The sequence below is a fragment of the Netta rufina genome, assembly GCF_964035555.1.
Source record: "Netta rufina genome assembly, chromosome: Z".
NCBI lineage: Eukaryota > Metazoa > Chordata > Aves > Anseriformes > Anatidae > Netta > Netta rufina.
The window spans coordinates 11,950,669-11,970,267 of NC_140126.1; the positions used below are offsets into that span (position 1 = coordinate 11,950,669).

At 37.0% G+C, this 19,599-nt stretch overlaps 1 protein-coding gene across 2 annotated transcripts in view; it reads left to right on the plus strand.

Moving 5' to 3' along the window:
- The window catches only part of NNT (nicotinamide nucleotide transhydrogenase), a 44,652-nt gene extending 25,491 nt beyond the window's left edge, over positions 1-19,161 (plus strand). For both annotated transcript variants that reach the window (XM_084304872.1, XM_084304873.1), the window contains exons 16-22: positions 664-824; positions 1,345-1,524; positions 5,355-5,514; positions 6,537-6,618; positions 15,405-15,523; positions 16,491-16,606; positions 16,957-19,161. In XM_084304872.1, the coding sequence (XP_084160998.1) occupies positions 664-824; positions 1,345-1,524; positions 5,355-5,514; positions 6,537-6,618; positions 15,405-15,523; positions 16,491-16,606; positions 16,957-17,106 (968 nt within the window). In that variant the 3' untranslated portion in view covers positions 17,107-19,161. The remainder of the gene's footprint in view (positions 1-663; positions 825-1,344; positions 1,525-5,354; positions 5,515-6,536; positions 6,619-15,404; positions 15,524-16,490; positions 16,607-16,956) is intronic.
- Positions 19,162-19,599: the final 438 nt, after the last annotated feature.

Consider the following 19,599-nt stretch of genomic DNA (forward strand, 5'->3'; position numbering starts at 1 on the left):
CTGACTCTTTGCTGTGTTATTTAAAATAAACAAACAAACAAAAAACCAACCCCCTAAGGTGAAAATAAGGATGTTTGTCTTTTTAAGCTGAATCACAGAACCCTTTTTTCTAGTAAAGCCTCTGCCAACATAGGAAGCTATGGGAATTCTGTGTGACTGAGGTGAAATTAAAGCATTTCTAGCAGGAGTATTTTTATGTTTGGGGTTTATCTGTGTAGTCATGTTTTTGTAAGCACACACATTTTGAGAGTCTGATAATACCTGTACTAAGAAGTTACAGCTAGAGACTTCCTATTACAGAGCTTCACAATAGCATGTGAAGTCTTGGGGCCAGAATGTAAGTTGAAAAATCAAAACCAAACAAACAACATAATGAAGGCTTTTTTGAGAGAAAAGGATATTTAGATTAGGTAAGTTATTCTGAAGCACTGAAGAAAGATTGGGAAATAAAATGAGCTTAAACAGGAATATTTGAGAATCTAGAATACACCTGAATGCATTACAATACTGAGTCAGTACAAGGTCTCAGTTTCTACTAACTTTTGTCTTTTCTCCCCTTACCCCTCCCTCCTTTTTTCTTTTGTTGAGGTATTCAGTCTTCGGGGCTAGAGACAGATTGTCCTACATGTATGTTTCAATTTCTGAACATGCATTTGATTGCAGGTATCCTGAATTCTGCACCACTGCTTTTGCCTGGTCGACATGCATTGAATGCAGGGTTGCTGGCTGCCAGCATTGGTGGAATGGTTCCATACATGATTGATCCTAGTTATACTACGGGAATTACTTGCCTAGGTTCAGTGTCAGCTCTCTCAGCCATAATGGTAAGTTGGGTAATTACAGAAGGCAAAACAAATAACAAGCTTGTTTTTCATCTTCTCAAGTCTACTCTTAACAATTACATTTTACCATTCTGAGTCACTATCATCCTACACAGTGCCTATATGTTGACTTTTCAGTAGCAAGTTGAACTGACTTTCCTGAATCTAGCTGTAAAACAGAAATGTTCTGAAGAACTGGCATTGATATATCTAATTACTTTTTGCAGCTATGACTTAATGGAACCTTTCCATTTAAAAGACTTTTGGAAAGTTAATTCCTAAAAAAAAGCCATGGAACTGGTCAGTTGATTTTATGTGTAGAAATATGCAAATAAACACAGATCAGGACAATGGAGTGCCTTCCTCTCCTGCTCCTTGGTGTCTCTGACATAAAAAATACTTGGATTCTTTATTAAGTAACTTAGTATTTATTTTTTTTAATGCTTCAGGCAGACTGTCCTTTCTGCATGTTCTTTTTCGTCATAGCTTATACTGGAAGTATGCATTGTCTTTCCTTTTCCAGGGTGTCACTTTAACAGCAGCCATTGGAGGTGCTGACATGCCTGTAGTTATTACTGTCCTGAACAGTTATTCTGGATGGGCCTTGTGTGCTGAGGGTTTCCTACTGAACAACAACTTGCTGACTATTGTTGGTGCACTCATTGGCTCCTCTGGGGCCATCCTCTCTTACATCATGTGTGTGGTAAGTGAGCAGAAATTGTGCTTGTTTTCCAAGTACTGGAAAACCTTATTCAGAATGTTTGCTAGAAAGATTAGCAATCGGAAGACCAGACTTCAAAGTACTAGAAGCTAGAATTTTTAATTGAAGCTCCTGGACTTGATGTAAGTCATACGTCTTAATTTGGAGAGAGACCCACCTCAGAACTAAGGAAAGCCTTTGCATTGGACTTGCACATTTGGGGTTTGAATCTTAAATAGGTATGATTGCTCATGCTCAACTGTCTTTTTAGTTATGTTACTTTGCAGTGTTGTTAAACTTTAAATTTAGTTTAAATTATCAGCAGGAGGAGATACTTTACATAGTGACTTCCTTTTTTAAAAAAAAGTTTGATTTGGTTAGAGAGTAAAATTTTTTTTTTTTTTTTTGGAGTGTGGGACAGAGTGCTTGAAGTTTCTTCAGAAAATAGTTACTGTAAAGTACCACAGGGTGGCAGCAACCTTGCATAAGTTGATTGCTGATACTAATGTGTGTGTCAGAGCAACCTTGAGCTTTAACTCTTCATGTAATCATACTGTGCTATTAATAATAGACTTCCTTTTTTGGGGGATCATTTACTAAAAAGTCCTCTTTGTTTTCCTTTATCTCTCTTCTTTGTACTTTCCATGACAGAGACTTAAAAAAACAAAACAAAAAAACAAACAAAAACCAAAAGCTGTTCACCTAAATTGGTGATATATATACAATCAGCAAGTTAGGCTGTATCAGTAGAAAGATGATGCTTATGAGGCAACAGAGTTGTGAAAAGTTTAAAGATCTGATCTCTTTAAAGATCAGATCCTTTAGGTTTGGTGAAAATACGATCTATTGGATATATATTTCCCCACAGGCGCAGTCTCTCTACAGCTTAATTTTTCTCTTACTGCCCCTTTTCTGTCTTTTACTGCTAGCTCCTTTCAGTACTTGGAATTTTGAGATACTTGCTGATGTTGTTTGGGGTTAATGTAGGTAAATAAGAAGCCTAGGGATTTAATTAACAGAACAGTTACGCAGTGACAGAGGGGTTTTTCCTCTGTGTATTTCTTAACACTCAGGAAGGTTAGTTTTTCAGATAATACTGAAGAAGTCTTGTGCTGCTTCACATAAGCTTAGACAATTAAAGTTGATCAGCCAGTAAAATTAAAATCAGTTTGCATAACTTCTGTACAATACACAGAATAACTTGTTTCTCTCCCAGCATTTTTCTTTTGTGCTTTGCTTCCTTTAATGGAAATCATTACTTCTAAAGCCTTGTTATAATCAAGGGATTCATTATCATTGCCTTCTTCAAGCTGGGTTTCAGGAAGAAAAAATGCTTCTGAGTTCCAGTGGTTCCAACAGAGGTCTCTTCTTCAGGGTGTTGTAACCTGTGCTAATGAAGCAGTGCAGTTTCTTCCTACCTTTTTTTAACCTCCAATATGACTTCCATACAAAACAGGATATGTATTGGAACTCATCTAGTGCAGACGTGCAGGTATTTGTGGAAACAATGGCTGAAAGCTTCCTTTTACATTTCCAATTGCCTTTTTGTGATAAAACTGTAGCTTAATTATCCAAAACCTATCCAGATAATCCCTTACAGCTTTTACATGGGTTAATAAAACTGGCCAACATGTATGCAGATAATCCCTTAAAATTTTTCACTCATATTTTACTGACTGATTTTTCCAACCATTCTCCTTTTGTGTCTATTATTAGGGTGAGTTGAGGACAAAGTATTTAACTTTCAAACAAAAAAGCAAAGGCCTGTACTGTTCACTCATCTTGTGGATTTTGGTTCTTTCAAAGCACTAATGCAACATGCCTTTTTACAGAACATTTGATTGTATTAACACTTCTTTCTCCCTGTTTTTTTCAGAGTGAATACTTGATGATTGCAATTATAGTATTAGAATCAGTATGCTTAGGGATGGGGAAGATGCTTCAGGTAGGAGAGGAACCATTAGCCGAGGTGATGAAACAGAGCAAGAAAAGGCACAGACTGTGTTAGTCTTACAGATTGTATGCTGCCTCCTCACATGTACTAGCTGTGCTGTTTATGGGGGCACAGTAAGCATGTAAGGGATCAGGGATCAAGGGCTTGGTTTTACCTGGGCTGGAAGCCTCAGGCAGCGTCACCTGTATATGTATATGCAGCAGAAAGGGTTTTCTTCTGGTAATTGGGTTATCTTTGAATAACAGCAGTGACGAAGCTTGCTCTTTATTTGTGTATGTTTGTGGCAGTAAAGAGGGTGAAGGAGGCTGTGGAAGACAGCATACTGTCCCTATGCTGGGTAGGTCTTAGCTGCTTTCGTTAATTTTATTTAATGAGGTCTTCACTCATTTTGAAGCCTTCTGTGGCTGTAGTTCTGAAGCCAGGCAGGGGTGCTACAATCTCATGCATGCTTTGTGTAGTTTCTCAGATTTCTAATACTTGAACATTTTTTTTTTTTTTTTACTTTGTCTTGGTCTTACTGTTGTCTTTTGGTTTAAATAAGACTTGAAAGTGCTTAGCTTCTTGCAGACTTACAGTGTGCAATGTCTAAAAAATGTATTCTTCTGCCTAGACTGTTTACCAGATACAACTGCGATAACTTTTCTCTTCTCCCGTTTTAAAGTTTAGTGTTTTGATACACATCAAAGGCAGTGTGTTCTTAAAGGATAAAACTACTGCAGTCTGTACAAAAATGCAGATTTCACAAAACTTGCGTTTAGGCCCTACAGTGCGCCATCCTTACAGTATCTGTATCAGAATAAACAAAAGTTCTTCTAACATCTTTGCTGTGCTTATTTGCTAGATGCTGAATTTCACAGTGGCACATCTTCTCAGGCTATAGGAAAAAAACGTGGAGTTGCATATTAAATATCAGTGGAAAATGGACTTGGAAGCATACTTTTGTGTGGGTGTTTTCTTTCACTTGTATGTGTGTCTCTCCAGATCCATTCTTAAAATCTGCTGTGATTTATGAGCTAGCACAGCAGGTGAATGACACACATGTTTAATTAAAAAAGAAATTTATGCCTGTTCCTTCCCTGCTTCTGAAGTTTTGTTTATTGCTATTACAAGTTTTGCCTACTTCCAGATATTGCTTTGGGACCATGCTCACAAGGAGACATGCCAGTGAAAGCATTTAGCCAGTGGCTTTTCCTGGCTGTGTATCTACAGAGCCGAATTTTCAGGATGTGTTCTTCTCTTAAAGCTCCTAGTTTAAGATCTCTTGTTCCCCCTTGGTACTCTGCCAGTAAGTTAATGGCCCCCTTTAGTTCATTCAAATTTGTTTTCAATTAGCATTTGGTTAGTTTTGTGTGGCTGCTTAGCTTTGTCCTGTTCTTTTCTGTTGTGATCCTGTAGGAGCTTTGCTTCTGTACTACCTGTAAGAGCCATGTGGTTTCCATGCAGTAGTTCTGTGCTTACATCTTGAATTGCTCAAGAATTAGAGAAATACTTTGCAAAAATTATATGTATGTATATAAAATTTCTGTCATCAAATATGTATTTTTATACCTTCATTTTAATCACAGAAAGAGACCAACATTTGATGTAGCTGTCTTTTGTGTGTTTTGTGTTGTTCTTTGCCTTGGGAAAATGCTGTTTATCTGTCATTATCTGTGTAGTATTACGTGTTAGAAGCTATTGTTTGGCTATTATCGTTGTAATCTGTGTCTCTGTTTCAAGGAGCCTGTTTTAAGAACTTTGAGTAGTCAGCAGGCAAAACCAACAGATAAAGACTATTGTTAGGAAGGTTTTAATACTTCCAGACGTTTCCTTTGTGGATGTCTCCTCTGCTTTATTTTTCCATTTCATCTTATCTGATCAAAAACCTCTTGTCTTTCAGGCTATGAACCGTTCCCTTGCAAATGTGATTCTAGGGGGCTATGGCACCACATCAACAGCTGGTGGGAAGCCCATGGAAATTACTGGAACCCACACAGAAATCAATGTGGACAATGCAATTGAAATGATAAAGGAAGCTAATAGCATTATTATTACTCCAGGTAAGACACTCTTGACTTATAGAGCAAGATGTTGAGAGGATGTATTATTAAAACAAACACCCCAAAACAAAAAACTGCAGTGTTGTCTGGAGTTGTGAGAGATGCTTTTGTTCCCAGGTTAGTCATCATTCCTCTGTGTAATCACGTGTATGTCACTTCACTTTTCTGTGTGCGCATCTCTTCCCACTTTGTCCTATTTATGTAGTTTTTAAATTCATAAGGACAGAGGCTGTCTTTTGTAAACTATGCTTACAGTTAATTTTGTGTACAGTTGTTGTGATGTAAGTTTCCAAGGTACCATTGGTACCAGTAAGAAAATTAATAATAAGCTATCATTTACATTATTGAGAGTATTTGTGCTTATTAAATACTTGCTTAATTCTGCATTGTTTTTGTTGGAAAACCTGCAGGAAAACATCTAAATCTAAGATAGTATTCAACAAATACTGGAATTCACATAGGAAAAAACCTGAAAACCAAAACCATGAGTTCTGTTAAACTTATGTGTTGGCCATAGGTTCATACGGTTCAATAGTATATTTCCTGTTAGGAGAGATCAGATGAAGAGTGGTTGAAGATGTTCTCTTCAACTGAATGGCACTGCTGTGTTAAATCATGGAAATCATATTTTTTGCAATGGACAGGGAAGAATGCAAGAAACAAAGTTGTCCTTTTCTGATAGAGCAGGGAACACATTTCAGAGAAAGCAAAACAAGTTACTTTGTAGTTTGGCTGGTCAAACTACTATATTATTAGTGGTCAGGAGACCAAAAAGATGAGGTGAATTACATTCCTAGGGACTGGTAGCCTGATCAGTATGTGAGTATCTGAGATACATGCATTCACATATGTTTGTGTATAAATATACAATTTTAATTATATATTAACTAAAACATATTTTTTATAGTATATGATATGAGTAGACAGCTGCTGTCTGTGTGGAAGGTATGCTTACTCCCTGTAACTATTCTATCTACACTGAAATAGGAAAACAGCTTAAAACATTGGAATTCTTCTTTCAGGTTATGGTCTCTGTGCAGCAAAAGCTCAGTACCCTATAGCTGATCTTGTGAAGATGTTGAGAGAACAAGGGAAAAATGTCAGGTAAGTACTTCCTGTGATGAAAAGCATTATAGTTCTTTTCATTCCATTAAAATCCTCAGCAAGTGTGTGTTTTGGTTAATTTTTCTTTCAGCAATCATTCTTATGCTGGGCTCTATATTAGGAAATAATTTCCTAAGGGAATTCATCCCTGTGGTTGTGAAACTGTTGGGGAATAGCTGAAGGGCTGCAGTGGGAATAGCGGAGGATCCTCAGAAGGAAATGTGGGTCTTCTGCAGTATGGAGACACTGCTTTTGCTTGTGTCAGTCTTATGTGAAGTGGAAGAGTAGATCGGGTAGAGTGGCCTGTGCACCAAGAATACAGGATTTATTTCTTTTGTTGGATAACTGACTTGAGTTAATGGTAGCAATGCTTACGATTACTCAGCAGCAGTAGTAAATAATAGCGACAGTAAAATCCAATTCTGACGGGCATGTTTAGATAGATGCCCTTCTTAAATTTAAAAAAAAAAAAAAAAAAAAAAAGGAAGTCTGTCTTCTGTACTCTTCTGGTAACACTTTCTGTGCTCTGGGATAGCTAAAGATGGTCAGTGCATACTGTTAAAAAGTGTCTTGCAGATGCTTAAAGCCCCATGTTTGGACTAAAACATGCTGCAGACAGTCCCTCAGTTATACATAGATATCCAGATTCCTCCAGAATCCTCATAGATCAATCCACGTGTTCTTACATTTGCAGCAGGACTTCCATAAGATATGCTGTCTGATTTTTCCCTTTGCCTGCTTCAAGGCTGTAGTGTCTCTTCTCACACCACAATTCTAAGGTTTCTACAGTCTCACTTGTTCACAAGGCAGCCAATTAAACCAGGAAGGTGTATAAACTTCTATTACTATTTTAATGTAACCTGAACCTTCACAGAATTGCAGGATGGTTCGAGTCATAGACCTCTGGAGATTATCTAGTTCAAGCAATACACTTGTTAAAGGCAGAGTCAGCTTAGGTTGCAGGTTGCTTAGTATCTTGTCCAGTTGTGTTTGAGTGTTCAGTCTCCAGGGTTGGAGACTTAACAGCCTGTCTGGGAAAGAGTAAAACAATTTGTTTTTCTGAGGTTTAAATGGAATTTCTTGTATTTCAGTTCTTGACCATTGCCTCTTGTCCTTTCACTGGATAACAAAACCAGATTCTCCTCAGTGGTGTCTTTGCTCTTCTCTATTAGGTGCTTACACAGTGATACCACCCTGAGCCTTTTCTTCTCCAGGTTAAAAGATCCCAGCTTTCTCAGCCTTTCTCCCATGACAGATACTGTAATCCCTTAAGCATCTTAGACGTAGTTTTTTGTGTTCCTGTTAAGTTTTTGCAATTGCAAGTGACACTGTAATTAGAGTCTATTGAGTATTGCATGGAAGGATTACTGGAGAAGCACGTGGCCACTACCAGATTTTATTTATTTTACTTCATTCTGCTGCACTGCTGAGAGAGAATTCTTAGGTGCTAGTACTGGCCTCAAGTCCTTTTCTCCCTCAATTTTTTTTTTTTGTAGACCTTAGAGGTATTGAAAATACTGAATACTTAGAAAATACTGAAATACTTAGAGGCATTGAAAATACTGAAAAGCTAGCATCGTTCCTCCCTTCTTAATTGTTTGGGAAAGTATTTTCTAATTGTGGTAACATAATATCTTAAAATTAGTCAAGGGTCAGCTTTCGTTTGAAACAAGATATTTGGACAGATGCTGGTTAGCCATACTCATTCTCTGCATTCCACGTGTTTATTTCATTTAGACGGTGACTCTCCTCTGGAATCTATACTCCAGCAATTAGTGGGATTTTTCGGTTTTGTTTTTCTTCTTTCACTATTTTTTCAAACTCATTGAAAAGCTGCATATAGGTCTTTGTAGTGTTTTACAGCATGCGTTGTGCTGTTGTACGTTTTAGCAACAGATATTTGTTAGTTTGTATCCAGCATTGCAATTCTGCGTATTAAATTGCTTTGCTGAGGTATTTTTGCTTGGATATGTGAAAAGTGAGATGCATGGTCATGTATCTACTTCCTGGAGCAGCTATCTTCACTCCTTATTTTTCCATGTTTAGCAAAAAGCTGAATGTGTGTCCAAATTGCATTAAAATTTTTGAAGACCTGTTAATTGTGCAACAAAAGAACCTAGATGAACCTTCTTGTCTGATGTGATGACAGTGTCATATGCTTTTGGTTTTCCTTTTAGAGCTTCTGTGTGGGGGAGCTTTTTTTTTTTTTTTTTTTTTTTTTAATAAGATTGTTGGTTTTGCCTTTTTATGGTGGCTTTGCAGGGGAGAAACATGAATGAATCCTTGAAATAACTGGCTTATACTTGACATGAATTAATTTCAGGAAGGGATCACTGCAGTGGTTACCTAGCATTTTAATGAAATAAATCTGTATTTACAGTTTGTGGTAATTTAGGCCTTTCATCACTTTGCGGAGCTCCCACGGTGTTCATTGAGTACAGCTGCTGTCCCTCTGGTTTCAGTAGGGCTGGAGCGCCTCGGGACCCTAAGTATACTCACCATCCAGATGTAGTGACACTCTCACACATCCACTGTGGAAGAGTGCCAGCATGGACATACGATTGTCATCAATTTGTAATGCCCATACTGTGCCAAGAAAAATTGCATCTGTCATATGGTCTTTTTTTCTTCATGGCTCATGACTGATCCAGAGACACTGTTGTTTTAAATAACTATGCTTATAGCCCTAGCATTCTCAGTGAAGAGCACAGATTGTATAAAATCATGTGTAACCTTTTATGACTAGGGCTTGAATTCACAATTACAGGAGAGTTTGAAATTTTATACTGCTGTAGTTATTAAATTGCTGACATAGCTAACATCACATCATCACTTACTTGAGATGGTATTGCAAGTAGATCACATCTTTAATGCATTAGTAGGATCACATACAAAACTGGATATTGCTGAGCCTCAATTATAGTGTTACCTAGTTATGGATGGCCAAAACAACAAAACGTTTTATAGTCTAAATCTCACAGTCTCCAGAATTCATTGGACTTGGGGGAAAAGGTGCTTGTTTTATGACTAGTTTTGTTTCTGCAAAGTTCCAAGTGAGTAAATTGTGGGAAGTTCTCATGTTCACAAACTTCTTCAACTACATGCTGTGTTGATTCTAGGCCCATAGTTGTGAAATGCTGATTTCTTTTATATAATTGTATAATAATTCCATATATAGAGTATATAATTCTTCTGTAGTATTATAGTACAGTTAAAAATTATATGTATTCTCATATGTAGATGGGTAATTGACAAGTTTCATGTCCATACCAAAATGCTGAGCTTCTGCCATAGCATCTCTTTCCTAAGACCTTTTCAGTCAGTGTGTTTTAATTTCCTGCATAGTACTATTGAGAAAAAAATTCAATTCCAGGCTGAAAGGACTTCTAAAATTATGCTTTGTATGGACTTAAAAAAAACCTAACTAATAATTAAGGTATGATGGTTTTCTTTTCCCTCTCATAGTTGGGGAAAATACAGATCACTTCTTTAACACCCTTTTAGATTAGATGTTAAAATGCTGTATGTTTTTAAACCTAATTTGTATAGGTAGATGTCTTGCAGGACTTTCATTTGTCTTCTGGTGCTGGAGAATCTGATTATTTTTAAACACATGGAAACACTTACGGGTTTCTTACATATTTGAAAATGTGACAGGATGGATTTAGTGTTGGATCTGTATTTTTGAATTCTTTTTACCTCTGGCTGAGCTCTAATCAAATGTATTTAAGGTTCTGTTTTTTTATTTAGTGGTGCTAAGTGTTTGTGATAGAACATGTGGATGGGTACCTCTTACATGTGTCTTTGTAACTTAACGAATAAAATCAATTTACTAAAATTACTTATTTCAATTTAAAAACATTGCTTTTTGTAATGCAAGAAAATCTGCTGGAATTGTAAAGCATAAGCAGTTAAGATGCTGTCCTAATCAACCTTTAGACATTGCATAACTCAGGTGTACATGAGAGAGATTACTGTCAAATTGCTGAATGGCAGCATTGTCTGTGTTAACACAAGTTTCTAGGAAACTGAAGTATGCTCACTAGGAAGAAACTAAGTGGGTATGCGTACATCAGTTCTCTGTTTCTTGTAGTCAAATTAACTGGGTGAGCTCTGAGTCATTAATGCTGCAGACGGAGGGACAAATGATGTCTCACAGATCTGTTAGCTCAAGTGCTGTATCAGTGTAGCTAGAGAGAATGATCAAACCTTGCAGTACCTGATCTGCTTCTGCAAAGATGCAACTTGGCTGCATGATTCTCAGGGTGTATTCTTGGTATGTCAGTGATCAACGCATCAGCTCAGCTCTGGGTGACTTTCTTATGTCATATTGTGATGCTTTTTCAGACTTCCCTACTGTTGGGTTCTTGGGAGGTCTGTTGCACCGAACCAGGTCCATGCCATGGATCTTGCCCCTGCTGTGATAAACTCTCTCACCGGAATGGTTGGAAATACAGAGCCAGTACCAGCCTTCATTTTAATATGTTAATTTAAGTAATTCAATTCGGCTTCAATTTAGCTAACCTGATTCCAGCAGATCCATTGAGCTTTGTCCCTTTCAAGTACTGTTTCTGGGGTCATCTGTTGCGTGAGGCATGTAATCAGACCTGAGCTAGCTATGTGCTTTGTGTATAATGTGCGATCGGAGCATTATATTGTGATACTTCGAAGCCATGCGGCGCTGCAGGTGATAATATGTCAGGATTTAAGCTGCGTGCTGTCTGAATGGTGCAGTCCTCTGTTCATCTAGATGTTGTTTGTTGCCTCCTGTTACCTTGAATAACAGATTGTTGTCTGTACTAGAAATAAAGGAATCCTGTGTCAAAGGATAAGTAAAGTGAATGAATGGCTGATGGTGGGCGGTGAGAGAGGATGAGGCATAACTCTTGGGCAAATTATTCTCTGTATATACAGCTTCTAAAATGTTGACCAAGCTAAATCAGGCACCAGCCAGATGTTACATACTTTAATCACTCTGTCCGGCTTTGGCATAATGGCAGGAATCCTTTTTTATGTGATGAAGTGATCTTGAAACACTTTTGCATTGGGTTAGATATGTTAGCTCTTTCAGTATTAATTACAAGAATGTTATCTAGCCAGTTGTAATAAAGAGAGATGCTGACTTCAACTGTAGAAAATGGGATTTCGATCTTGAGTTTTTCAGTAATTTCAGTGCAATAGTGATGAATTTAAATGCTTTCTGTGCTAGAAAGAGCTGTCCCAGATATGCCATATGTGTGTGAGAGGTTTTAGATCTTTAGTATAAATTTAAAGGAAAATGTTGCTTTCTGTTACTTTGAAGCTTTTCTTGTATGCCCTCATTTTTTCATTGTGCTGTGTTGTCTTTCTTGAAGCTAAAAAGCTATCCGAAAGAGGCTGAAAAAAAGCTGTATATTCTTGCCTGGTACCCATACTGTTAGGTGTGAAGTCTGTCAGTAGCACAGAGGTGTGTGCTAACTTCAGTGTATCTGACAACTGGCACGATAAGCAGGTCCCATGTTATACAGTCTGAGTCAGGGCTGAAAGAAAATTCCTGGTAGGCCTGTGTTTCCATGAACTACCAGAATAAAGTTTCAAGTCAGCCACAACATGATTTTGCATCTTTATTTTGGGTAAAGTACGTGTAGACCAAAAAGTTAATGCCAGATACACAGAAAATCAAGAGTGTGAGATTCTGCTCTGATTACAAGAAAAAATAGCTAGGGGAGTTTTTATGTGACTTTATATTAAAAGCATATTAAAGAAACTTAGCAATTTTTCCATTTCAAAACATTTTCCTTACAACATATCTCTTTTTTAAAGTCATTCATGTTTTAAATTTTTAAATACGAATGCGATTCATATTTTGAACATCTGGGAGAGCACATGTGACAAATTGTTTCTGCTGTAGAGCACGTAGCTTTGAAGAACTGCTGCTGCTTTGAGTCAGGAGCAAGATATGTGGCTTTTGTTGGGCATGCTGTTGAGCCATCAAGGATTTTAGCTATCTCTTTTTTCGTGTTTACCTGAATTCTGCTTTCAGTTGGACTAGGTAATTTTACTCCAACTGTGTGTATATCTTGGGAAATTACAGAAGCCTTTAGATAAGCATATATTTTTAATGATTCTTTTTGACATGCTTGCATGTCGATTTTCAAGGGATACTGGCTGTTACTGTCATATTTGGTTAACAGGCTCTCAGAAACAGATTTCTGGGAGTAATTTCAATATTTGTCCAAAAAGCTTTTGTATGAGCAGCTTTTTCAAACTTTCTGAATACACAGTGTGTGGTTTCAAACAGTCTGTCAGAAGATTTCAACTGCTGATCGTTCATGCCATAACTCTTCCTGAATGAAGATTATTTGTCCCTTTCTTTTCTCGTTTTTCTCTGCCTGTTGCCAGGAATGGTGAAGCCAAAGGTGAAATTCATTCTCTTGGCAGCTTAAATTTTGGCTTTCCAGCTCATGAAATAAGATTGTATATGTATATAATACTTAATAGAAACCTCACGAGTATTTTGTTTTGTGTATTGCCAAAGCAGCTTTGGTCACAAAGAAGCTCAAATCATTTTATTAGAAACAAAAGAGAATTTTGTTGGAAAATCTGTTTTCATTGCCAGAGGAGTGATGGTTTTTCTAGAGTATACTTCAGAATAAAAGTTCTCCTAGGGTATTAAAAGCGTTTGAATTTGGTACAGTTTAGGACTAGCTGCATGTCTTATGCATGGCTTATATTACTGACAGATTGGTTGAAACATAAACTGTTAATGTTTTGTCCTGTGTATTTGCAGTCCTTTCTCTGATTCTAGGTATTATCCTTTGCATCAGAATCTCAAACGTTTGCTAGCTGAATACACTCTGTTCTATTAATTTATTTGAAATGTTCCTTTTAAAGCTGACTTTTAAAGCTGACTCTTTGACCTGGAGCTTAAAGCTGCAGTGTATCTAGCATTATGTGGATTAATCATATGTCCTTAATTTTGTTTCTGGATTTTCAGTTGTCTCATCTTTGCATTGTGTTAATGCTGTGTTGCTGATGGAGCATTCAGTTGCCCTTTTAAGGATGTATTTGTACTCTGACTTGTGGACCCTCAGTCATGTGGTATCCACTTCCATCTCTGTGGAGTTGAAAATAGAAATATGTGGCAATCCCTCAGACATGGCAAGCTGATTTATCAGTCTTTCATTTCTTTCTGAGGAATTCTGTCTGAAGTCCTTTTATTGCATTCCTGACTCACTTGGATTTCTGTTCTGAAATTTTTCTTTAGAAATCCAAGATTTTACAGTTTTCTCCTGGGTGTTTTCTGTCTATTCCAGAATACATGCATGCTTCTGTATTAAACGTTTAGCTTCATCTATATACAACATTCATCCCAGACATTTCTGCTGTGCTTGAGTCAGCATTATGCTTGATTGCTCTGGAACTGGAAAGGTAGAAAGTGCAGATCGCGTCTACTGTCACACACTTAGTTTATTTAGGGACAGTAAATGAGTAGAAGTATACACTCTGCCCACAAGAAATAGATTTGCTTCTAACAAAAACATCTGTGGGATTTGCAGCTTAACCAGTGTAACACCTCTGTTCTGAGTTTTGTCAGTTCAGTAGTCTTACATGCTTTAACGTCCCCCCTGCCGCTCTGTGCATCTGTCTGAATATTTAGTAACTCACAAGCAATGTGTTTTCCTATATATTGGTTTTAAGCTGTTCAGAAAACATTTCTCAAATCGTTATGCTTAAGCTGGTAGAGCTGCTTAACTTCGTGTTTCCCCTCCTTTTTTTTTTCCCTTCCCAAGATGAATCATGAGAAGAAAGTGGCATGTTACCCAAATTCAGCAAGGTGTTGTCTTGTGCATGGAGTCCCTGTTAAGTTTCCTGTTGGACTGCAGCGTTAGGCTACTGATCATTAGGCATGCTCTAGAGATACCTGATTCAGTAAGTCATTTGCCAAGCACATTTCTAGGTGTAGGAGTGCTCTTATTTCAGGAAGACTGCACAGTCAGACTTTTCATGAAGTGTGTTGTATTTTGGCTTGTTCACTTCGTGATGCTTTCACTTTTCAGTAATGTAAGGGACATGCAAACAATGTCAAGGGTTGTTTTTGCACAAAGCAGGGTTCATAAAGAATCAAAGAGGTCAGTCAAGTTTTTAAATATGGTACATCTTGGAAGGTGGATGTGAATGCCTGTTGTGTGAGCTCAGGCTGGTGGCTGTAGCTAATAAATGGTAAAATAGACCTATTACTTTCAAAAGTAATTGAAGAAAACCCACCAAGTTTGTTTTTATAAGCTGCTGCTGGGTGGAAGATTAACATTCTTGTTCCATCCTGCAGTGATGTGTTTCCCAGCATTTGTGACCACTAGTTGCTTCTGCGTTGTTGCTAGAAGTGTGTGTGGCATTGTCAGTGCAGCAGGCTCTCCAAAGCTGCTCTTCTTGCAGGTGCAATGAGTTTCTTAGTCTTATGACAGAAGGGTTGAAAATGATCTCCTAGCCTCTTCAGATTTACTGGAAACTCAGCAGATTCTTTTGCATATCTGTTGTGGAAGTTACATTTCTAATTTTCCTGAAAAGGAACAACAGCTGTCTAGGTGAAGAGTCAAATCAGTGGGCCTTGTTCCCACTCCCACCCATTTAGTTCCCTGCTATCCTTGAAAACTAGTATTTTTAAGGTTTAACCGTTTCCTTTTATTAATTCACATGCACTTACACTCGAAGAACTTCTTGGCCTTTGAAGTCAAAGGTGGCAATTTTATTATGTAAAACAGAGTGGTCACTACTTACTAATAGAACTGGACTTACTTTTCTTTTAGGTTTGGTATTCACCCTGTGGCTGGCCGTATGCCTGGCCAGCTGAATGTACTCCTAGCAGAAGCTGGTGTTCCCTACGATATTGTTCTGGAAATGGACGAGATCAATGAAGACTTCCCAGGTTACCATGCAAGATAGGAGCTTCTAATAGATTTCATTTGTTCTTGCCAATTTTCATTTGATTGTTTTTATGTTGCACAAAGATCTTAAAAATAGAAAAAAGTCACTCAGTGAGCAGAGGTCTTTCGTTTGCAACCTGTCTGGTTTCGCAGCTGGTGGCAAGTAAGTGTAGAGGAATACAAAGAATAGCCTGACTCAAAAGCAGAAAACTGAGTACCGACAGGTAAAGCAAAGATCAGTGTTGAATGGAGGAGTACAGAAAAAGAGTAGGCACTGAAGGGAGGGATAAATAGGCTTGTGGAACTTATATCCTCCAGAACTAAGAGAATAGTTTTATTTTGTTTTTCTTGCTTGTAGATGTGAGAAAACGCTATGTCTTTTTTTTTTTTTCTTTTTTCTTTTTTTCTTTTTTATTATTTATTCCCCTCTGTGTTACTGCTCCATACAGGAAAACTACAGCTACCTTTTTAGGTCAGATGCTGTGGATGATTTGATCCTGTCATATCTTGCAAGTCAGAATAGTGATGCATAGAAAATTTGATGTATTAAAGCTTTAATTAAAAATCAGGAAGTCGCTGGTAAAAGATTTTTTAGAAGAACATTTAAAGGAAAAGCCAGGCACAAAGAAACCTGAAAGTGCTGGTACTATGTATGTATGAAGTCACATTGAAGGATTTAACTTTGCGTGGCAGAATCATCTAATGAACTTGTCAGAGCGGGTTTCTGGATTCTTACAGGCTTGCTGGGGGTAGTTGGTAGCACACTTGGGCTCTCACATGTAACTTGCCTGATTAAGTTTGTAAAATACTTGTGAATGGAGTCCTCGTAAATGTTTGTAGAATACTTACCACAGTGGGTTCTTCTGCCTCTAAAGATCAGATTTGTCACAAACATGTACGCCTGTGCCTCAGTGCTCAGGTTTCACGTAATTTTTTTTTCTCATTTTTGTTTTCTTTCTCTTGCTGCAGATACTGACTTGGTCCTTGTAATTGGTGCGAATGATACAGTTAATTCAGCAGCTCAGGAAGATCCAAACTCGATCATAGCTGGAATGCCAGTTCTTGAGGTCTGGAAGTCCAAACAGGTGAGATTAACTGGATTGTGTCAGCATCTGCCTACCTATAGAGAGTATGCTTTTAAAAATATGGTTTATAGGAGAAGCTAACAAGATCTTCTTCATATTCTATTTTCTATGAGAAGCTTTTCTAACAGATGTTCAACAAAACAGTCAATAGTCTGCAAATATGATGCAGTGCTCATAATTCTATAATTATTGGTGAGTGCTTTAGAGAGACTGATGACTTCAGTCAAAAAAAACCTGATGAACATACTTTATTCACAAATGTGAGTGAAGTAAAATGGTTTTGTCTTCTGTATTTGAGCAAGGGTGATGTCTGTATTTTCCTGTATCAAACATGAGCTCTTTATATGCAGGTCATTGTAATGAAGAGGTCTTTGGGAGTCGGTTATGCAGCTGTGGACAATCCGATCTTCTACAAACCCAATACTGCCATGTTGTTGGGAGATGCTAAGAAGACTTGTGATGCCCTGCAGGCCAAAGTCAGGGAATCATATCAAAGCTAAATACTGATTTATGTTCAACTCATAATTGCAACTACAGTTTTGTCACAGAGGTCATGGAAAACGAGTTAGAAGAATTTCTTACTGTCAAAATTCAGTCAGCATTTGCAGAACACAGCATTGACTCCTAGGAGATGTAGTTGAGTCAGGGATTTAGGTTGTTATGAAAGAATAGGCACATTAGCTCTTCACACTAAACCTCCTATGAGACAATGCATTAGAATATGAAAGTCTGCTTTTTAAGGTTAGCATTGAGTTGTTGGAAGCAGGAAGTAATTACTCTTTGTCATCTTTAAATGGTTATTGGCTTCCTCTTTCCAACTGTTTATACTTCTGTCATGGAAATTCACTAAAAATTACTGTGCCAAAATTGTATTCTGTCTTATCATCAAAGCTGTTCTTTGGCCAGTATGAACAAAAATAACTGTTTATTTCATCAAAATATAAAGCAAAATTACAAACAGCTGTGAACAGATACAAATGAGCGCTTGCATGATTTGAGACTCTAAACATAATACTATATTAAATCTCTATAAAAAATGGAACTCTTCCTTTTGGGGATATATGGATGCTGTGGATGAGGAACGTTTTAGGAAAATTACTTTCCTTTAAACTACAGTTCCACATTTTCGTAGTGTCCACTTATGTAAAATGAAACATGGGATTTCAGGGACCTACCAAGTGATCTTCAAGCCTGACAAGGAAATGTACACCTGTACTGCTTAACCATTTTCAGCAGCTGCTAGATTATCCATCTTTTCCAGTTGTTGCATTTTTAAATTTTATATAAAAAAAGGTCCAGTTCTGCACAGAACATGCTGCATAGATGTTCTGTTCACAGAATCTGGACCACAGTGTTTCAGTTTTTATTCACTTAAGATTTTTAAATGTATTTGCTACTTTAAATTTTAGTGATGCTTTCTTAATCAACATTTTTGTGATGCTGGAAAAGGCACTTTTGAACATATTTAAGATGCTGGAGTTTATTAGAATTTTTCTAAATAAGCTATTGTTTGGACAGCACAGAAACATACCAAACTTAAAATCCAATGTTTTGATTATTTGACTTCTCCCTAATCCAATTGAAAGCACTGTTTAAATTCCCACAATAAGTTCAGCAAATAATTAAATTATGACATAGATTGCTCTTTTATTTTTATTATGTTAAGTGTACTTGAGTGGAACTCAAATATTTGCCTAATAAAACAAATTTATCATGTTTGCATAATGATGTAGCAACTGTCCGTGGTGACAAAGGCTGTAAACAAATAGTTGTACTTGTGTTAAAAAGCATTAATATCTGGGAAAGTCAAACTGCTATCAAGTAAGTCTTGAAATTAATCCATCTTGACTGACAGAACAAATGTTATTTTTTTTATTACACCATGTATTGAGACTTCGTATAAAATATAGTATTTCCACGTAGCTACCTCTGTTTTTATGTGAAGATCACTTAAAATGCAGACTTTGAACAGGTAATGCATTAGAAATGTAACAGAATATGAAAGCTACCCTTTTTGCAAATCTCCTGTATATAATTTGAAAACAAAAATTACCACATAAGCATTAATGTGTTGTATACTGCAGGAAAATACTTGAAATTAATTTGTAATTTAAAACATCGTGGCAGCTATGTATAAAGGTAGCATGAATGACCACTTTAATTTCATTGTATTCAACTTTTCTTTTAGGTCTGCAAAAAAGAAAAAAAAGTGAAATGTGAGAAAGGGGAGAGTTAAGAAATGATCCCCTCTCTCCCTCACAACTAGGTAAAAAAGGGATTTGAAGGGATATAACATCCTAAAGCATTAATTTTTGTTTTGTCAAACTTCGGGTATCTAACTGTAGTATGCAACATGTCTTTGCTTTTAAGTACTTAATATCAGACTTAGATTTTCTTTAAAAAAACAAAAAACGATGGGAAGACTTTTTTTTTTCCTTTGATGACAAAATGTATAGTTGGATCAGAGGTACCAGTGTTATCTTTAAAACCGTGCTTTACCATGGAACACCAGGTAATTGTTGAAGTGCTAATAAAAAGTCAGTTATTTTTCTTTATTGATAACTGTCTCTTTTCTCACCTGTTGCGTTTCCTGATTACGCAAGTAATCTGAGGTTCTTTCTGAGAGTTAGAATATCCACCCAACGATGTTGAGATTGAAGCGTATAGTGAAAAGGAATATAGTGAAACATGCTTTTGCCTTCTTTTTTAAATTTGGATTTTTCTTGAAATATGTCTGAGGTATGAATGACATCATCTGGCTTTAGAAACTTGTCTGTAACCTATTCTAGTAAGAAGAGGCTTAGACAACTCTAGAAGAGGCTTAGACAACTTTAGGCAACACATTGACATCAACTGCTCTATTGCCTTAAAGAAAACCTGAAAAACTGGCTTGGCTGAGTGCCTCATTTTCCATTGGCTGAAGTGCAAGATGAATCTAATACAATTCCGTTCTTATTTCTACAAGATGGTCAAGCTGGTTGTTGTGGTGATTT